Here is a 15,208-nt window from a genome sequence, read left to right as displayed (position 1 = left end):
TCTCTCATCCCTGGTTCTCCTTTTCTGGCCCCTCCCCACCGCCCCGCCCTCTTTGCCTCTGCTCCATCAGACTTCTACCTCAAGTCCCAGCGACCCACTCTTCCCCTACACTGCTCTCCAACCCTGACCCCTGACGTTCGCCTCTGCTGAAAGCATTCCTCTTTCATCCCCAGCTCCCTTCAGCTGATCTCTTGCTCCTCTTGCCCCCAGCATTACTCCCACCCATGCTCTATGAGGCTCCCCCAAACTTCCCCAAGATGATCCTCACACCCTGATTTCCCTTAAACCATATATACTCACCCCGTGCCCTTTAAGGCTCCCATACTACACTCAATCTATTCCACCTCCCTGTAGTACCACCCCATCCCGGACCTTCCACCTCCTGAAGGTCTCGGGGCCAGTCACCCCCACCCTCTCCTCATCCCTCTAGGAACATCTTCCCCATTTTCTTCCTGTACTCGGCACTCCCCCGCCCCACCTGGTCCTTCATCTCCTGCACCTCACTTCCCAAAGCTACCCTCACGCCCCTCTTTCTCCATCTTCTTATTCTCCTCCTGAGAGTCCCCCCCCCCCACCAACTCCCCCATCAACCTCCACCTTCTCCAGCCACCAAAATCACCCTTGGCGCTCTCTCTCTCTCTCTCTCTCTCTCTCTCTCTCTCTCTCTCTCTCTCTCTCTCTCTCTCTTTCTCATCCCCGAGTCCTCTGAGCCTCTCCCACCTCCCGCCCATCCTCCATCGCACACACCCCTCTCAGTCCTCCCGGAATCCCCCTCGCTGCTCCCCCGCCCCGGCCCGCCCGCCGTGCTCCCGCCCCAGTACGGCCCGGCTCTCCGGCTGCGCGCTCCAGGCTGAGTGCGCGCCATGGGCAGCGGCAGCAGCCGGAGCGGCCGGATCCCGAGGCGCCGGCGCAGCCCTGACAGGCGCCAGGAGACCCCGGGAGAGACAGTCTCCGAGGCCGGCACGACTGACCAGGCCCCGACGGCCGCGGTGCAGGAGGAGACAGGCCGCGACCCCCGCCCCGCGACGCCTCCCGGCGGCCGGGAGGAGACCCTGCGCCTGCTGGACCAGTTGCTGGCCGAGTCGGAGGCCTGGGGGCCCCAGGAACCGACCCCACGAGGCCGCGCCCGCCTCCCACCCGCGGTAAGTGTGGGCGCCTGTCCTTCTGCATCCCCAGTGTTCTCCCACCCAGGCCTCCCTCCTTACTCGGCGCCTCTACCCCCAGCTCACCCTGAGTGCCTTCCTCCAGTCGGTCCTAGGGCATTGTGCCCATTCCTTACCCCCACCCCTACATAGTCTCACTCTGCCTCCTGGGTGGGTGCCCACTACTGTCTCTATTTCAGGGTGACTTACAGAGACAGTCTTAAAGGAGCAAGTACAAACAGCAGTAGGCAGAAACATCTAGAACTTTCTTCTGTCCTAGGGCTTGCCTTCCCTTCCCAACGGGGCTGCACGTAATCCAGCTGCAGCATCCTTGCAGTCCAGGTGGGAATTGACCAGCAAGGACTTCCTCCTTGGCCATCAGGACGCGGTGGGAGGAGGCGATTAAGTGGGTGGACCACCTGCAAAACAGTGGTTGAAAATGCCCTGCGGCGTCCGACATATCCGGATCTTTGGCTCGTCAGGCAATTCAATATTGCAAGCTATTTTTAAGAAGTGTTGACTCTTTTAGCTTCCTTATCCTCTCTTGCTGAACACTTGTAATAACAACCCCGCTGTCCTAGAAAAATAATGAAAAATCCACGCTCTGGTTTGGCACGCCTTTGCTGCTAAGAACAGGTCTTAGCTGCTGGCTCCTGGCTGGATGGGGAGGCCAAAGGCGGTATCTGTGGAACAGGAGGCTTCCCAGGCGAGCATCACGGAAAGGCCCCTGGGATGGTCGCTCTGTACCCGTCCCCTCCCCGTACAGAGCTCTCTCTGTCCCATCCCTGCTCGCCACTGCCCTGTCGAGGTTTCTAACAGGACCAGGGAGCTTTAGTTAGGACTGAATTATATAATGGGATTCCTCTCAGACGACATCAGCCTACAGTTATGCAACACCAACACTGAACCAACACTTGAGGGATTTCGGGGGAGATTTTGACATAGCAAGGAAACAATTTTTCAGTGTCATTTTTAAGTAAACTTCAAAGGTTCGGAAATGAATGGATTTTCCATCCGTCTTGTGGAGTATCAGCCTGGAAGAATACCATGGAGACAGGATGTCTCAGCCACAGCTACAGCCTCCTGCTAAGTGAGGCTTGCTTTAGGAGACAGGTGCCCAGAGGGCTGGCCTGGGATCCAAGTATAAACACAGCGCTGAGAAATCCGTGAGGGTCCTCAGGAGGGAGAGGCGGGCATGTTCCAAGGGCAGAGTGCCTTGAGTCTGAATTAGTCAGAGGGCAGGAGCGGAGGAGGAGGAGGAGGAGGAGGAGGAGGAGGAGGAGGAGGAGGAGGAGGAGGAGGAGGCGGCTCTGTGTACACATGATGTGGTGGGTGGGGTTAGGTTAGCTAGAATTGTAGCCTGAAAAGGTCTTCAGCTTCTACGCCTTGCTATGTCAGGGGGTGTAGACTCTGTTGAGAATGAAGTGGGTATTTGAAGGCTGAAGAGAGTGAGATTTTTGTGTTGGTGGGGAGATTACTTAACAGCAGGAGAAGAGTGAATCAGACAGGAAAAAAAAAGCTAAGCTTGGGGCACCATGATCCTCCAGGGTTACTCTGGCTGTCCAACTGACCAAGTCCTGGACCCAAGCAGTTGCAGAGAGAGAGGTGTGCGGAGGTAGGGTCAAGAAATAGAGTGTGGTCAGGCCATGGTGCTACACACCTTTAATGCCAGCCCAGCACTTGGGAGGCAAAGGCAGGTGGATTTCTGTGAGTTTGAGTCCAGCCTGGTCTACAGAGTCAATTCTAGGACAGCTAGAGCTACATGGAGAAAAAAAAGAAAGTATGAAGTAACAGCAGTGGTTGGTTACTCCTTGGCAGGGAGTGCCTCAGGTGTGCCCCCCCCCCCCCCCCCCGCCTCTCCCCCACCATGAATGTTTCTCACACTAATGAATGAATCCCGGAGTCCTAAGAGTGCTCAGAGAGACAAGGTCAGGAAGTGAGACCCCTGCTTCTAAAAACACTGCCCCTCCGAGAGCAGAGCCCAAGCGTCTGTCACTCGGAGCTTCCCCACCTCTGCAAGCGGCTCCCCCAGGAGCTGCTCACGCTGCAGGGCTCTGGATGTGTAACTCACCACAGAGACAGACAAGAACTTCGAGTTCCAGAATCATCCACGAAGGTGGCATTACTTCAAAATGTTTGAGAGAGACTGTTGCCCCTGGCAGAAAGAAGGACCCTTTGGCCACAAACACACTACTCCTACTCTTTTCCTAGGAAGGAAAGAAGAAAGCATTTCTTTATATTTATATCCTCTAGCCCTTAGGAAAAGGGTTTTTCCCGTTTGTTTTTGTTGTTGTTGTTTTGTTTTGTTCTGTTTTTTTCTTTTTAAATAGAGCATTAAAATTAAATGAAAACCCTTTAAAGGGCCTTCATTTAAACACTTCACTAGCTGGGCAGTGGTGGCACAGGCCTTTAAACCCAGCACTCGGGAGGCAGAGGCAGGTGGATCTCTGTGAGTTCGAGGCCAGCCTGGTCTACAAAGGGAGTCCAGGACAGCCAAGGCTACACAGAGAAACCCTGTCTCGAAAAACCAAAACCCAAACAAACAAACAAAATAAATACTTCCCTAAGCATTGGGCTGAGTGGGCCTAGCTCAGCAGAAAAAGGCCTTGCCTCGTATGTTTAAGGCCTTGACTCTGATCCTTCACTCCACCAAAAAATAAGAAAACAAAACAAAACAAACAAACAAACATAGCAACCACCATTGCTTGGAGTGCTTTACAGACTGCTTATGTGTATCTCACAATCATCATCCTGAATGTGGCGTCACACTGGACATTAGGTTTTTTTTGTTTGGCTTTTGTTTTGTTTTACTTTTTATTGATTCTTTGTGAATTTCACATCATGCTCCCCAGTCCCCCTCATCCCCTAGACCATATCCACCCTCCACCCTTGCAACCCTCTCCCCAAAACCAAACATCTTGCTGTGGAAGCTGCAGCGTGTCACACAGTATACTCTTCTGTCTGACCATCTTGACTGCAAATGTTCCTTGCAATGAGCCACTGGTCTGGTGCGAGGCCTGTGGCTTCTGCGACACTATCAATACTGGATCCTCAGCAGGACTCTCTCAGACATCCTGTTATTACCCTGCGTCCTGGAGATGCTGCAGTTTGGGATCTTCAGGACCGGCCCCTTCAGGATCTAGGCTTGGGTGGTAGCTGAGTTGGTCAGCCAACCAGCTCTCCCGAATCCTGTACTGGATGTTATTTAAAAAACAGTCCTAGAGCCAGGCGTGGTGGTGGCGCATGCCTTTGATCTCAGCATTCGGGAGGCAGAAGCAGGTGGATCGCTGTGAGTTCGAGGCCAGCCTGGTCTAAAAAGAGCACAGCCAGGGCTATGACACAGAGAAACCCTGTCTCAAAAAACAAAACAAACAAAACAAACAAACAAATAGTTCCAGGGCTGGAGAGATGGCTCAGAGGTTAAGAGCACTGTCTGCTCTTCCAGAGGTCCTGAGTTCAATTCCCAGCACCTACATGGTGGCTGACAACCATCTATACTGGGATCTGATGCCCTCTTCTGGTGGGCAGGCCCACACCCAAGCAGAACGTTGTATACATAATAAATAAATAAATCTTAAAACAAAACAAAACAAAAAGTTCTAGGCGGCCAAAGGAATGGCTCAGTGGCTCCAAGTTTTCCTGCTCTTGAAGAATACTTGAGTTCAGTTCCCACCACCCATGACAGGGTGCTTACACCTCCCTGTAACTCCCTCCAGGGCACTGGTTCTCAACCCTCCTAATGCTGGGACCCTTTAACACAGTTCCTCATGTTGTGGTGACCCCTAACCATAAAATTATTTTTGTTGCTACTCCATAACTGTATGTAATGCAAATATTTGATATACAGGCTGTCTGATATGTGACCCTTGTGAAAAGTTCATTCAACCCCCAGAGGGGTTGTGACCCACAGGTTGAGATCTATTGCTCCAGGGTCTCTGATGCCCCCTTCTGGCTTCTGAGGACACTGTATTCGAGCTCAAATGCTGAGATAGGTATAAACAAGATAAAAAATAATAAAAATAAAAGATACAGTTTTAGCCAATATTTTAATGAGTACTTAGGTATCTGTCATGAATTAATTATTGCCATGTTAACCCATATTTTTAATATATTTTATTTACTTATTTTTAATTTTTTAAAATTGTATGTCCATTGGTGTTTTGCCTGCATGTATGTCTGTGTGGAGGTGTCAGATCCCTGGAACAGAAGTTATAGACAGTTGTGAGCTTCTATGGCAGTGCTGGAAATTGAACCTGGGTCCTCTGGAAGAGCAGCCAGTACTCCTAACCGCTAAGCCATCTCTTCAGCCCTTATATTTTATTTTATTTTATGTACTTATTTTTGGTTTTTTAAGACAGGATTTCTCTGTGTAGCCTTGGCTATCTTAGACTTATTTTGTAGATCAGGCTGGCCCTGAACTCACAGTGATCTGCCTGCCTCTGCCTCCCAAGTGCTGGGATTAAAGGCGTGCACCACCACGCCCGGCCTTGTATTTTATTTTTTAATGACGTAATGCTTGTACTTATTTACGGTGTACAAGATCCAAAAAGGTGCTGGGACTCCAGGTGTGCGCCACCAGGCCCAGCTTATTCAGACATTTTTCTTTCTTTCTTTTCTTTTTCTTTCTTTCTTTCTTTTCTTTTTCTTTCTTTCTTTCTTTTCTTTTCTTTTTTTTTTCTTTTGTTTTGTTTTGCTTTTTGTTTTTTGAGACAGGGTAGCCTTGGCTGCTTGCTTTGTAGACCAGGCTGGCCTTGAACTCACAGCCATCCACCAGCCTCTGCCTCCCAAGTGCTGGGATTAAAGGCATGCACTACCATGCCCTCCTTCAGACATTTTTCAAGGCTGGATTTATTTATGTTTTGTTTTTGCCAAATTGAGAGTTACAAGAAAAAATAATCAAAGGCAGGGCTAATCTTATGAACTCTTTTATCTGGTTTACGTGTCCTTGTGTGTATGTGGGGTTCTACTTAGGACTGTCCTACTTAAACCATCTCATCAACAGATTCTCCCCATGTGCTCCCCTTACACATTTTAAAGGGTGTGAGACAGTGTATCAGATTCTTGGCCTTTAAGCCATGGACCCACACCCCCCTCCTGGTACTGTTGCGGATTAATTTTTAATCTCATGACCACATGAGAAAACCTTCCCAGGGTCACAAGAGCTTCACCATTAGTGTTAGTTGGGATGCTTGAAACTTCCACCTCTGCAGAGTGCGAGGACGCTGAGTAGACCTACGGATTTGCATGGGTGTTTTTTTTTTAAGGCTGGTTGGTAATCTTGAAGAACACAGCAGTGCCCCTGTCAATCACTGGCCTCTTCCTGAGTAAAATAAGCCGTATAATATTGATTCATCTGTGGAGGGCAGGGGCAGGGAACTGAAGTGTTCTCTCGCCTTTTCAGATTTTGTCATGGTGCCATGGTGGGGGAGGGTCACTGGACCATCACAGTCCCAGAGTTGGCTGCACTGGTGACATTAGAGGATGCTTTGAGAGAAGAAATTGGCTCAGTACCCAAAGCATCCATTCAGTGCTTTTAGTACTGGGTATAACGGTTACCTTCCTCCTCTGCCTTGTAAACCCCAGGCAGTGGTGGCCTAGGGAAGCCATGGAGAGCATTGCTGCACTGAGTGTGTATGTGTGTGTGTGTGTGTGTGTGTGTGTGTGTGTGTGTGTGTGTGTCTGAGGTGAAGAAGCCATAGAAAGGAGCTTGCAGCTGCAAAGTAGATCCACCACAGGAACTTAAAGATGCTGGACTCACAGCCAAAACAAAACAAAGAGCTTCCGGACTGTACCAGTCCAGCCTCGGTCAAAGCTAGAGCAAAAATCACACCTCTAAATAGCACAATGCGGTGTTTTCATCACACACCAAGGAGGGTGAAGCCCAGGGTTGGCTCTGAGAACTCACATGATGCCGGGAAGGCCACAGAGGGGAGAGTCCATGATGCAGCAAGAACACCCCACAGGAAAGGCAGAACCAAAAGGCTTGGCACCATCATGGAGTGGAGAAGTCCCAGCCAGAGGAATTCTCCTCAGTGCGACAGAGGGCCAAGGGGGCACTACAGGAGTCCAGCGCTTGATAAAAGGATGACACATTCCACTATAAACCCCAGAGGTGGGAAACCACTTCCATTTTCTTTGCAAGCCAGGCCATGAGGGTGCAGGCCTGTAATCGCAGCACTTGGGAGGCAGTGGCATGCAGATTTCCATGAGTTTGAGGCTAGCCTGGTCTACACACGGAGTTCCAGGCCAGCCAGGGTTACATAATGAGACTCTCTCTCAAAAAAAGCAGATTCTGAATAGCAACATTATTGTTGTTGTTGTTGTTGTTGTTGTTGTTATTATTATTATTATTATTATTATTATTATTATTATTATTATTATTATTATTATTTTGGTTTTTCAAGACAGGGTTTCTCTGTGTAGCCTTGGCTGACCTGGGCACACTTTGTAGGCCAGGATGGCCTCGAACTCACAGAGATTCGCCAGCCTCTGCCTGCCTGAGTGCTGGGATTACAGGTGTGTGCCATCACACCTGGCAGAAACAATTTTAATATGGAAAGAAATAGAAGGGCAGACCCTCCTCTCAGATCTTAGGGACAGAATTCTGGGAGATCGTAGCAACTGTAGGGTACCAGGAGTGAGATTTTTAAAAGCTAGACGTGCAGTTCCTAGGGCTGGGGAGGCTCCCTCCATGGGAGTTCCAGCTCTCTTAGGGTCAGGAATGGAGGCTCATGTGCCTCCCTTGCTCTTGGCATCTGGTGGTGGTTATGGAGGGCTGCTGGGGCTTTTTGGGAAGCCACAAGGAACACATCCCAAGAGCCTACTGACAAAGACCACAGGCCTGGAAAACCAGCGCCCTCTGGTGGTGAAAAGCAGAGCCTGACTGGCAAAATCCTGAAATCTGGCCCCTGGTGGGTTGGGTCCCGGAGGTCCCTTAATGCTTTTTTGTCTATAATGTGTTCAAGTTTCCACAGCAAAAAATAAACTAATATAAATAAAAACCAACCAAACCAGCCAAGCTAGGAATCAGAGAACAATAATTCATAAAGAAGGCAACACATAAGCATTCAGGAGTAAACAGGAATGCATCAGAAAGCATGGGTGGACCTCACCATCACTGCGCTAAGAGAAAGATGCCAGATGGAGAGGAGCCCATGCTGAGGCTTCCATCCCTCTGCACAGCGGTCCGCAGCCAGCGGCAGAGCAGATCAGGAGTTGCCTGGGGGAGGGGCGGGGAAGGAGGAAGTTAGTAGGAGCAGGGATGCTAACAGGGTGTGTGGCCGGAACACGGTGAGGTTGCTTGTGTCCATGGTTTAGTGGGTGTGGCTGCACATCTACTCGTGTCTATTCTTCAGCCATCTGCAGTGTTCTCTATCAATTGCACATATAATAGATTTGTGCGTGTGCATACGTTATACAGACAAAGCCGCCCATTTAAGGGGAGAACGTTCCGTAGAAGATGCAGGATATGGTTTGATATGTACAGTAGGCAGTACATTTCTAAAAAGTAGCCTTTGAAACTTTACATGCAGGTACACATACACACAGATTCACAAGTGTACACTTACTTGCTATACACACACACACACACACACACACACACACACTTACTTGTAAGAGTCAAAAAAGACCTGAGGAGACGCCTCCTTTTCAACTCTTTGTGTTTTCTGTTTCTTGCATGGCTGCGCTGTTTTTCTAACTCCTTCCTGCAGTGCTGAGGGGAGAGATGCCTTCACCTACCCAAGGGTGCATACACATAAGCACACACACATCTTGAGCTCAGCACAGTTCCCGCAGCCCCAGCTCAGGTTCTGTTGGTCTAGATGTGAGTGTGAGCAGCTGGTAGCGGGCATCCAGTGGGCTGGAGCAGGAGGCTCTGCACCTTGCCTTTCCTCCAAGCTCCCCCTTGGCTTTGGCAGGCTGCACACTCCGGGAGGGACTAATGCATTTCCCACCTGCGACGGTCAAGTTCAAGGTTTAAACAAATTGGCCAGAGAAAGTGCCATGTATCAAAGGCAGGCACAGAAAGAAACAGAGGTGAAAACTGAGCAGATGGGGCAAGTTGAAGGCATCAGGGAAACAGCCAGAGTGAGGCTCTTCTGCTCCCAGTTCCAAGAGCACAGTTCACAGGGAAATAGGGTTTTGTAATCCCGGCTGCCTTCAAGGGAGATGGTGACCCTGTTATCACTGAGCACCTGTTCCTATGAGCATCCAGGTCCAGGGGTTCATGTTGATGCTGTCACCTGCCTGATCACAGAAACTATGACAGGCCTTACATACCTAATGGGAGGAGAAGCAGCCAAGCAGATGACAGCAAAAGCTGGCTCCAAGCAGATGACAGCAAAAGCTGGCTCCAACCGAAACTGAGCTGAAGAAATAGGTGTCCAAGTAAGAGGACTTCAGTTAGAAAGAAAGAAAGAAAACAACAAAACAGCTGCAAGATGGCCAAGTAGAACTTACTGAAAGCTGTAGTGAGGCAGATGATGGTGTGAATGTGAGAACCTTCATGTACTCCTGAGAGGAGTATAGCTCAAGAATAGCCGCACACACCGCTCAGACACCGTTTCAGTCAGATAGTGATGGTTTATTAAACGATCACACGAAGAGTGATCAAGATCAGGGACACAGCCTCATGATCCGGATGAAAGGCAGCACATCTTCCTCCTTCAAACCAGACTAGAAGTGGATCCACCCGCTTCAGACCAAGCAAAGAAATCTCTCACAGCTGTGCCCTCCGTTTCTGGGTTGTAGCTCTTTCCAGATGTAGTCAGGTGGACAACCAAGAACAGCCATCACAGCTACTGAGCCATCAACCCCCATCTAGATTAAAAAACAACCAACCAGGCAAAGAACTTAAAGTACCCTTCCTGGAGGCTGCGGAGACTGGTCAGTGAGCAGTGCCAACTGTGCAAACATGAGGACCTGGGTTCTCAGGCCAGCACTCATGTAAGAGGTCAGGGTATGGTGGCATGTACCTGTCACCTAGTGCTCTGGTAACCAAGACAGGGGTCCCTGGAGCTCACTGGCTAGCTAGCCACTCTTTAGCTCTGGGTTTAGTGAGAGACCCTGGATAAAATGGGGGAAAAAAAAAACAGAGAACTAGAGAGTGATAGGAAAGACACTTCAGCCTGTCCTGCACCTGGAGGTGCACACATATCACATATGTACCACACCCCTACCTGCACACATGCGCACACACATGCACACACACACACACACCTGCACATGTGCACACATGCACACACCTGCACATGCCCCCAAAAAGGTAGGGTTGATAAACTGCATGTCTGATTTTTTTTTTTTTTTTTTTTTTTTTTAGTTTATTCTGATGGATTCTAGAATTACAAATTCAAAATGGCTCTCCCACATCCTTGGAGCATTCTGACTATGGTCTCCAGGCTGCCCTTGCTATGTCACCCATCTCATTCTTTTTTGTTTTGGTTTGGTTTTTTTGTTTTGTTTTGTCTTTGTTTTTGGTTTTGGTTTTTTGAGACAAGGCTTCTCTGTGTAGCCTTGGCTGTTCTGGACTCACTTTGTAGACCAGGCTGGCCAAGAACTCACAGCAACCCACCTGCCTCTGCCTCCCAAGTGCTGGGATTAAAGGCGTGCACCATCACATGTGGCTCTAAAGTATCTTGAAGGAACAGTGATACAAAGATATGGGGGGAAAATCAAAACCTTCTAGGACGAAAAGCTCTGGTAAAAACTGGTCACCTAGAGTCAAGAAAGAAATGGGTGCCCGGCGGTGGTGGCACCCACCTTTAATCCCAGCACTCGGGAGGCAGAGGCAGGTGGATTGCTGTGAGTTCTTGGCCAGCCTGGTCTACAAAATGAGTCCAGGACAGCCAAGGCTACACAGAGAAACCCTGTCTTGAAAAACCAAACCAAACCAAACCAAACCAAACCAAACCAAAAAACTTTAGGCTGTTACTTATAAACAACATAAGTATTACTCACAGTTCTTTTTAAAAAATATCTACTGTTTTAGTTGTTTAAACATACATATGTATATTTTAAGACAAGTTCACCCTTTTTTGTTGTTGTTTTTTGTTTTTTAAGACAGGGTTTCTCTGTGTAGCCTTGGCTGTCCTGGACTCACTTTGTAGACCAGGCTGGCCTCAAACTCACAGAGATCCATCATGCTGCTGCCTCTCAAGGGCTGGGATTACAGGTGTGCACCACTGTGCCCAGCTTAAGTTCACACTCTTAAGCCAAGGCTGGCTTGAAACTTAGAGCATTCCTCCTGCCTCAGCTTCCCAAATGCTGGGGTTCCAGGTGTGTGCCCAGGTGACACATGAATACTCAATGACTCCTTGCTGAAGGGAAGGTGCAAGGCTTGAGGCTGGTAGTACAATCCCTGGGGCTAGGAAAGCCTCATGCTAGGCGCACTGCGGCGCTGGTGTGTCTAGAAGTGAGGGACAGATGAACCCAGAAGGATGGTAGTTGGGAGGCAAGAGATGTGACCACAGCACTGCTGTTTCCTTTACTTGTTTGTTGGTTTTATAAGTCTCTCCCACAGCCTCAGTTTTCTGACTGTAAAATGGGTAAGTGGGGCTCTGGAGTTGAAGGGAAAGCTTCCCCATTCTGATGTTTTCAGACCCTGAGTTAAACATGGTGGCTGCTGTCTCACCCCAAAAAGCCGGAGTGTTAATCCACTATACTATTGACAAGTTTGTTTTTTTTTTTAAGATTGATTTATATTTATTTATTTTGTATTCAATGCTCTGCTTGCATATACACCTGCCCACCAGAAGAGGGCATCAGATCTCATTGTAGATGGCTATGAGCCACCATGTGGTTGCTGGGGATTGAACTCAGGACTTCTGCAAGAGCAGACAGTGCCCTTAACCTCTGAGCCATCTCTCCAACTCCCACATATTGACAAATTTTTGATGCCTTTTCCTGTCTTCCTGCTCAAGGTGTCCCCAGAAAAGACGATTAAGGACAACCCTGAAGACAGCTGTGTCTCTGAGTAAGTATAGGGGGGAGGGGCAGTCCTCCACCACCCTGAGGCGAGTCAGTTCCACCCTCAAAGCCCCACTGTGTTACAGGTCAGTCAGGTTCCCAGCTGTAGAGCTGCCCCTCAGGGGGAGCCAGGGGCAGTGCAGGGCCCAGTCACAGCAGCTCTGAGCTTCCTCCTAACCTGGCTTCCTCCCTCCCTCCCTCCCTCCCTCCCTCCCTCCCTCCCTCCCTCCCTCATGGCCTGGCTTCTCTATGGCCATTCTAGGCCCCTTCAGGTTTGTCCAGATATGCTCAGGTGCCCTGCTATACTCAGCAGTTTTATCTCTAAAGACTGTCAAAACAGTCATCAGGAAAATGCACTTGGAGCCCCTGGCATCATCACACGTGGTGCAGCCAGGGTGGTTGATCAGCCTTTAGTCCCAGCGCTGGGGAAACGGAGGCAGGAGTTCCAGGCCAGCCTGGTCTCTATAGCAGTTCCAGGCTAGCCAAGGCTACACAGTGAGACACCATCTAAAACAAACAAACAAACAAACAACATCAGCAAACTCCACCCCAAACCCTACAGTGGAACCCCGGGGCCCTGGACTCTTCCTTTGAAACTCAAGGGGCCGGGAATACAGTCTAGTGGTAGAGTGCTAGCCTGGCAGGTGCAATGCCGTAGGTTCACTGGCCAGTACAGAGATAAAATGGGGGAGGCAGCAAGATGGCTCAGTAGGTAAAGGCCCTTGCCACCCAGTCTGGTAACCTAAGTTCAGTCTCCAGAACCCACACGATAGAAGGGGAGATCCCAACATCTGTCATTCAACCTCTATTGTACAGCACAGCACAAGTGCCTAGACACATAGGCACACACAAATAAGTAAATGCAAGTGAGCCAGTGCGCACACACAGAAGCGTCAGTGCTTCTATTCCACTAGAGTAGAGGGCACACAAAGCTGCTCGGTCAGCCTTCTCCGCTGGTCCGTGTCTCTCCTGTCCCTTCACAGGCGGGATGGGAAGCCACTACCACTGTTCCGGGCTTGCAAGCCTGCAAAACAGCTCACAAGCAGTTGGTCCTGTGCAGTCCCTCCTCCTAAGTGCTCATCTCTGTATTAGACGCTTGCTGCCCCTCAGCCATCCTCGGGTCTGTCTTGGGATGCAGTCCTTCCTTATTACAGAGACTGGGGCAAGGGGCATGACTGGTCTAGGGCCACACAGCTCCTGTGCATCAAAGCCAGCTGAGACCAGCCCTCCTCCAAGGCACCTGGAGGTTCCCTTTGCCCCGTAGACACCATAGACACCATGGGAAAGGCACATGCTTTGGCAGTGGTCAGATCGGAGTAGATCAGGCAGCTGTGTCCATGTTTCTCACTCTGTGCTTTGGGAGAATTAAACAGAGCCCTAGAAGCAAGCCTGGCATGGTGGCGCATGCTTGTAATCCCAGCACTTGGGGAGGCAGAGGCAAGAGGATCGCTGTGAGTTCGAGGCCAGCCTGGTTTACAAAGCAAGTCCAAGATACTCAAGGCTACACAGAGAAACTATGTCTCAGAAAAACCAAACCAAACCAAACCAACCAACCAACCAGAGTCCTAGACGCTGTTCTCGGAGGGTCAGCCAGGAACCTCGGATGTGCCTTGGCCTTAACCTGTCCTGCTTCACTCTCATTGCAGGGTCTTGGTGAACAAAATGGGAGGCTGAAGGTAGATACGAGTGAAGATGAACATGTCTTTGTGTTGGGTAGGAAAGAGATTCAGGTGTCTCCAGAGCTGAGGTTTTTGGTTTGGATGTTAGGATGGACCACTTAACGACCACCGTGGTTGCTAGAAAAGATGGGAGTTTGAAGGTGATGTTTATCTTCGTCTGCATTTCTCACCCACAGAGCCCTGGGCAGCAGCCATAAGAGACCAGAGGGGCAGTCGGCCATCTCCTACGATTACTCCGAAGAGGAGCTGATGGCCAGCATTGAGCGGGAGTACTGTCGCTGAGCTGGCTGAACAGCCCTGGTCACCACTGACCAGGCCTTGCAGGCCTGTGAGCCGGGCTAGAGTCAGAGGGCTCCACCTTGCCCGACCTGTGACCCAGCCAGAGGGAACCACTTCTAGAATACAGCTATCTTTCCAAACTGATCTTTTACAATTCACAGTCGGAGTCCTGCCGCTGGCCCGGCAGCCCAAGACTATGGGCAAGCAGGTACCAGGCCACAGGTGTGTGGGAGCCTCCTCTCACTCCGAGGGGTAGCCTGGCTCTGTAGTTCCACTGAATTCTGAACTGTTTGTCTTTTCTACTTACTTACTTTTCAGGTGGGGAAGGGTCAACGCCCCACCCCCCTTGGTATCTATGCCACAGGCTTCTAGAAGGTTCCACCAAGGTATGTTCTCAGTCTTCACACTACCATTTCTCCAGAGGGAGACAGTCAACTCCATGTATGCCAGTTTCTATGTACACATGAAGGGCCCAAGGACATGGATGGCAGGCAGACCCTGAACATGTAGGTCTAGGTGGGTCCTGAAACTGCATTTCTAACAGCCTGGAGGTCAGGGCAAGCTGCAGGTGCAAGGACTCAGGGCCTGGCCTTCAGACTTTCTGGTAGCTTTTCCCTTCCTCATGCTGGAAGCTCCTCCAAGCCACAGCACAGCAGCCACCCCTGCTTAGATGTTGTAGGAAGAGAGAGGGCTGGGAGCCACAGACTGCTCTGGTATTCCAGTATTACATTAGCTTGCTATCACTTCCCTCTCTGAGCCTCAGTTTCTCTCTGGGGATAAATCCCAGAGGTTCTCTGAGGTCTTTCAAGCCCTATCAGTCTGGCAACTCTATCTTCTCTAGCCCTTTTATCTCCCAGCTGCCACTGAGCTTTAGGTATCCTGCTGAGTGCAAAACTGCACTGTAGTTGAGAGAGCCAGCCCACACCCAGACAGGTCTTCAGGGCGACTGCTCTCCAGGTTCCCTTCTGGCTGGCAGTCTGGCTGAGTCCGTGAGCCTCCCCTCCCTGCTTAGGTGGAAGGCAGTGACAATAATGATGCCCAAAGGGGCCTCAGACATTTCCACTCAAGCGATGGGAAGGTGTGGAGAGCCTGTGGGAAGGAGGGAAGGGCCTGTGTGGGTCCTGTAGGGCCTGGTCTTGCTCA

At 50.1% G+C, this 15,208-nt stretch overlaps 1 protein-coding gene across 1 annotated transcript; it reads left to right on the top strand.

The window, feature by feature from the left end:
• The first annotated feature begins 832 nt into the window (after positions 1-832).
• Cys1 (cystin 1) lies at positions 833-14,239 on the top strand. Its single transcript, XM_051144008.1, has 3 exons — positions 833-1,142; positions 12,062-12,114; positions 13,963-14,239. The coding sequence occupies exons 1-3, from the start codon at positions 864-866 to the stop codon at positions 14,066-14,068; spliced, it is 438 nt and encodes a 145-aa protein (XP_050999965.1). The 5' UTR covers positions 833-863; the 3' UTR covers positions 14,069-14,239.
• The last annotated feature ends 969 nt before the right edge of the window (positions 14,240-15,208 follow it).

The sequence above is a fragment of the Acomys russatus genome, chromosome 1 (genome assembly GCF_903995435.1).
Source record: "Acomys russatus chromosome 1, mAcoRus1.1, whole genome shotgun sequence".
Classification (NCBI taxonomy): Eukaryota; Metazoa; Chordata; class Mammalia; order Rodentia; family Muridae; genus Acomys; species Acomys russatus.
Note: the sequence above shows the minus strand (reverse complement) of the source record. Positions and strands in the feature narration are given on the sequence as shown.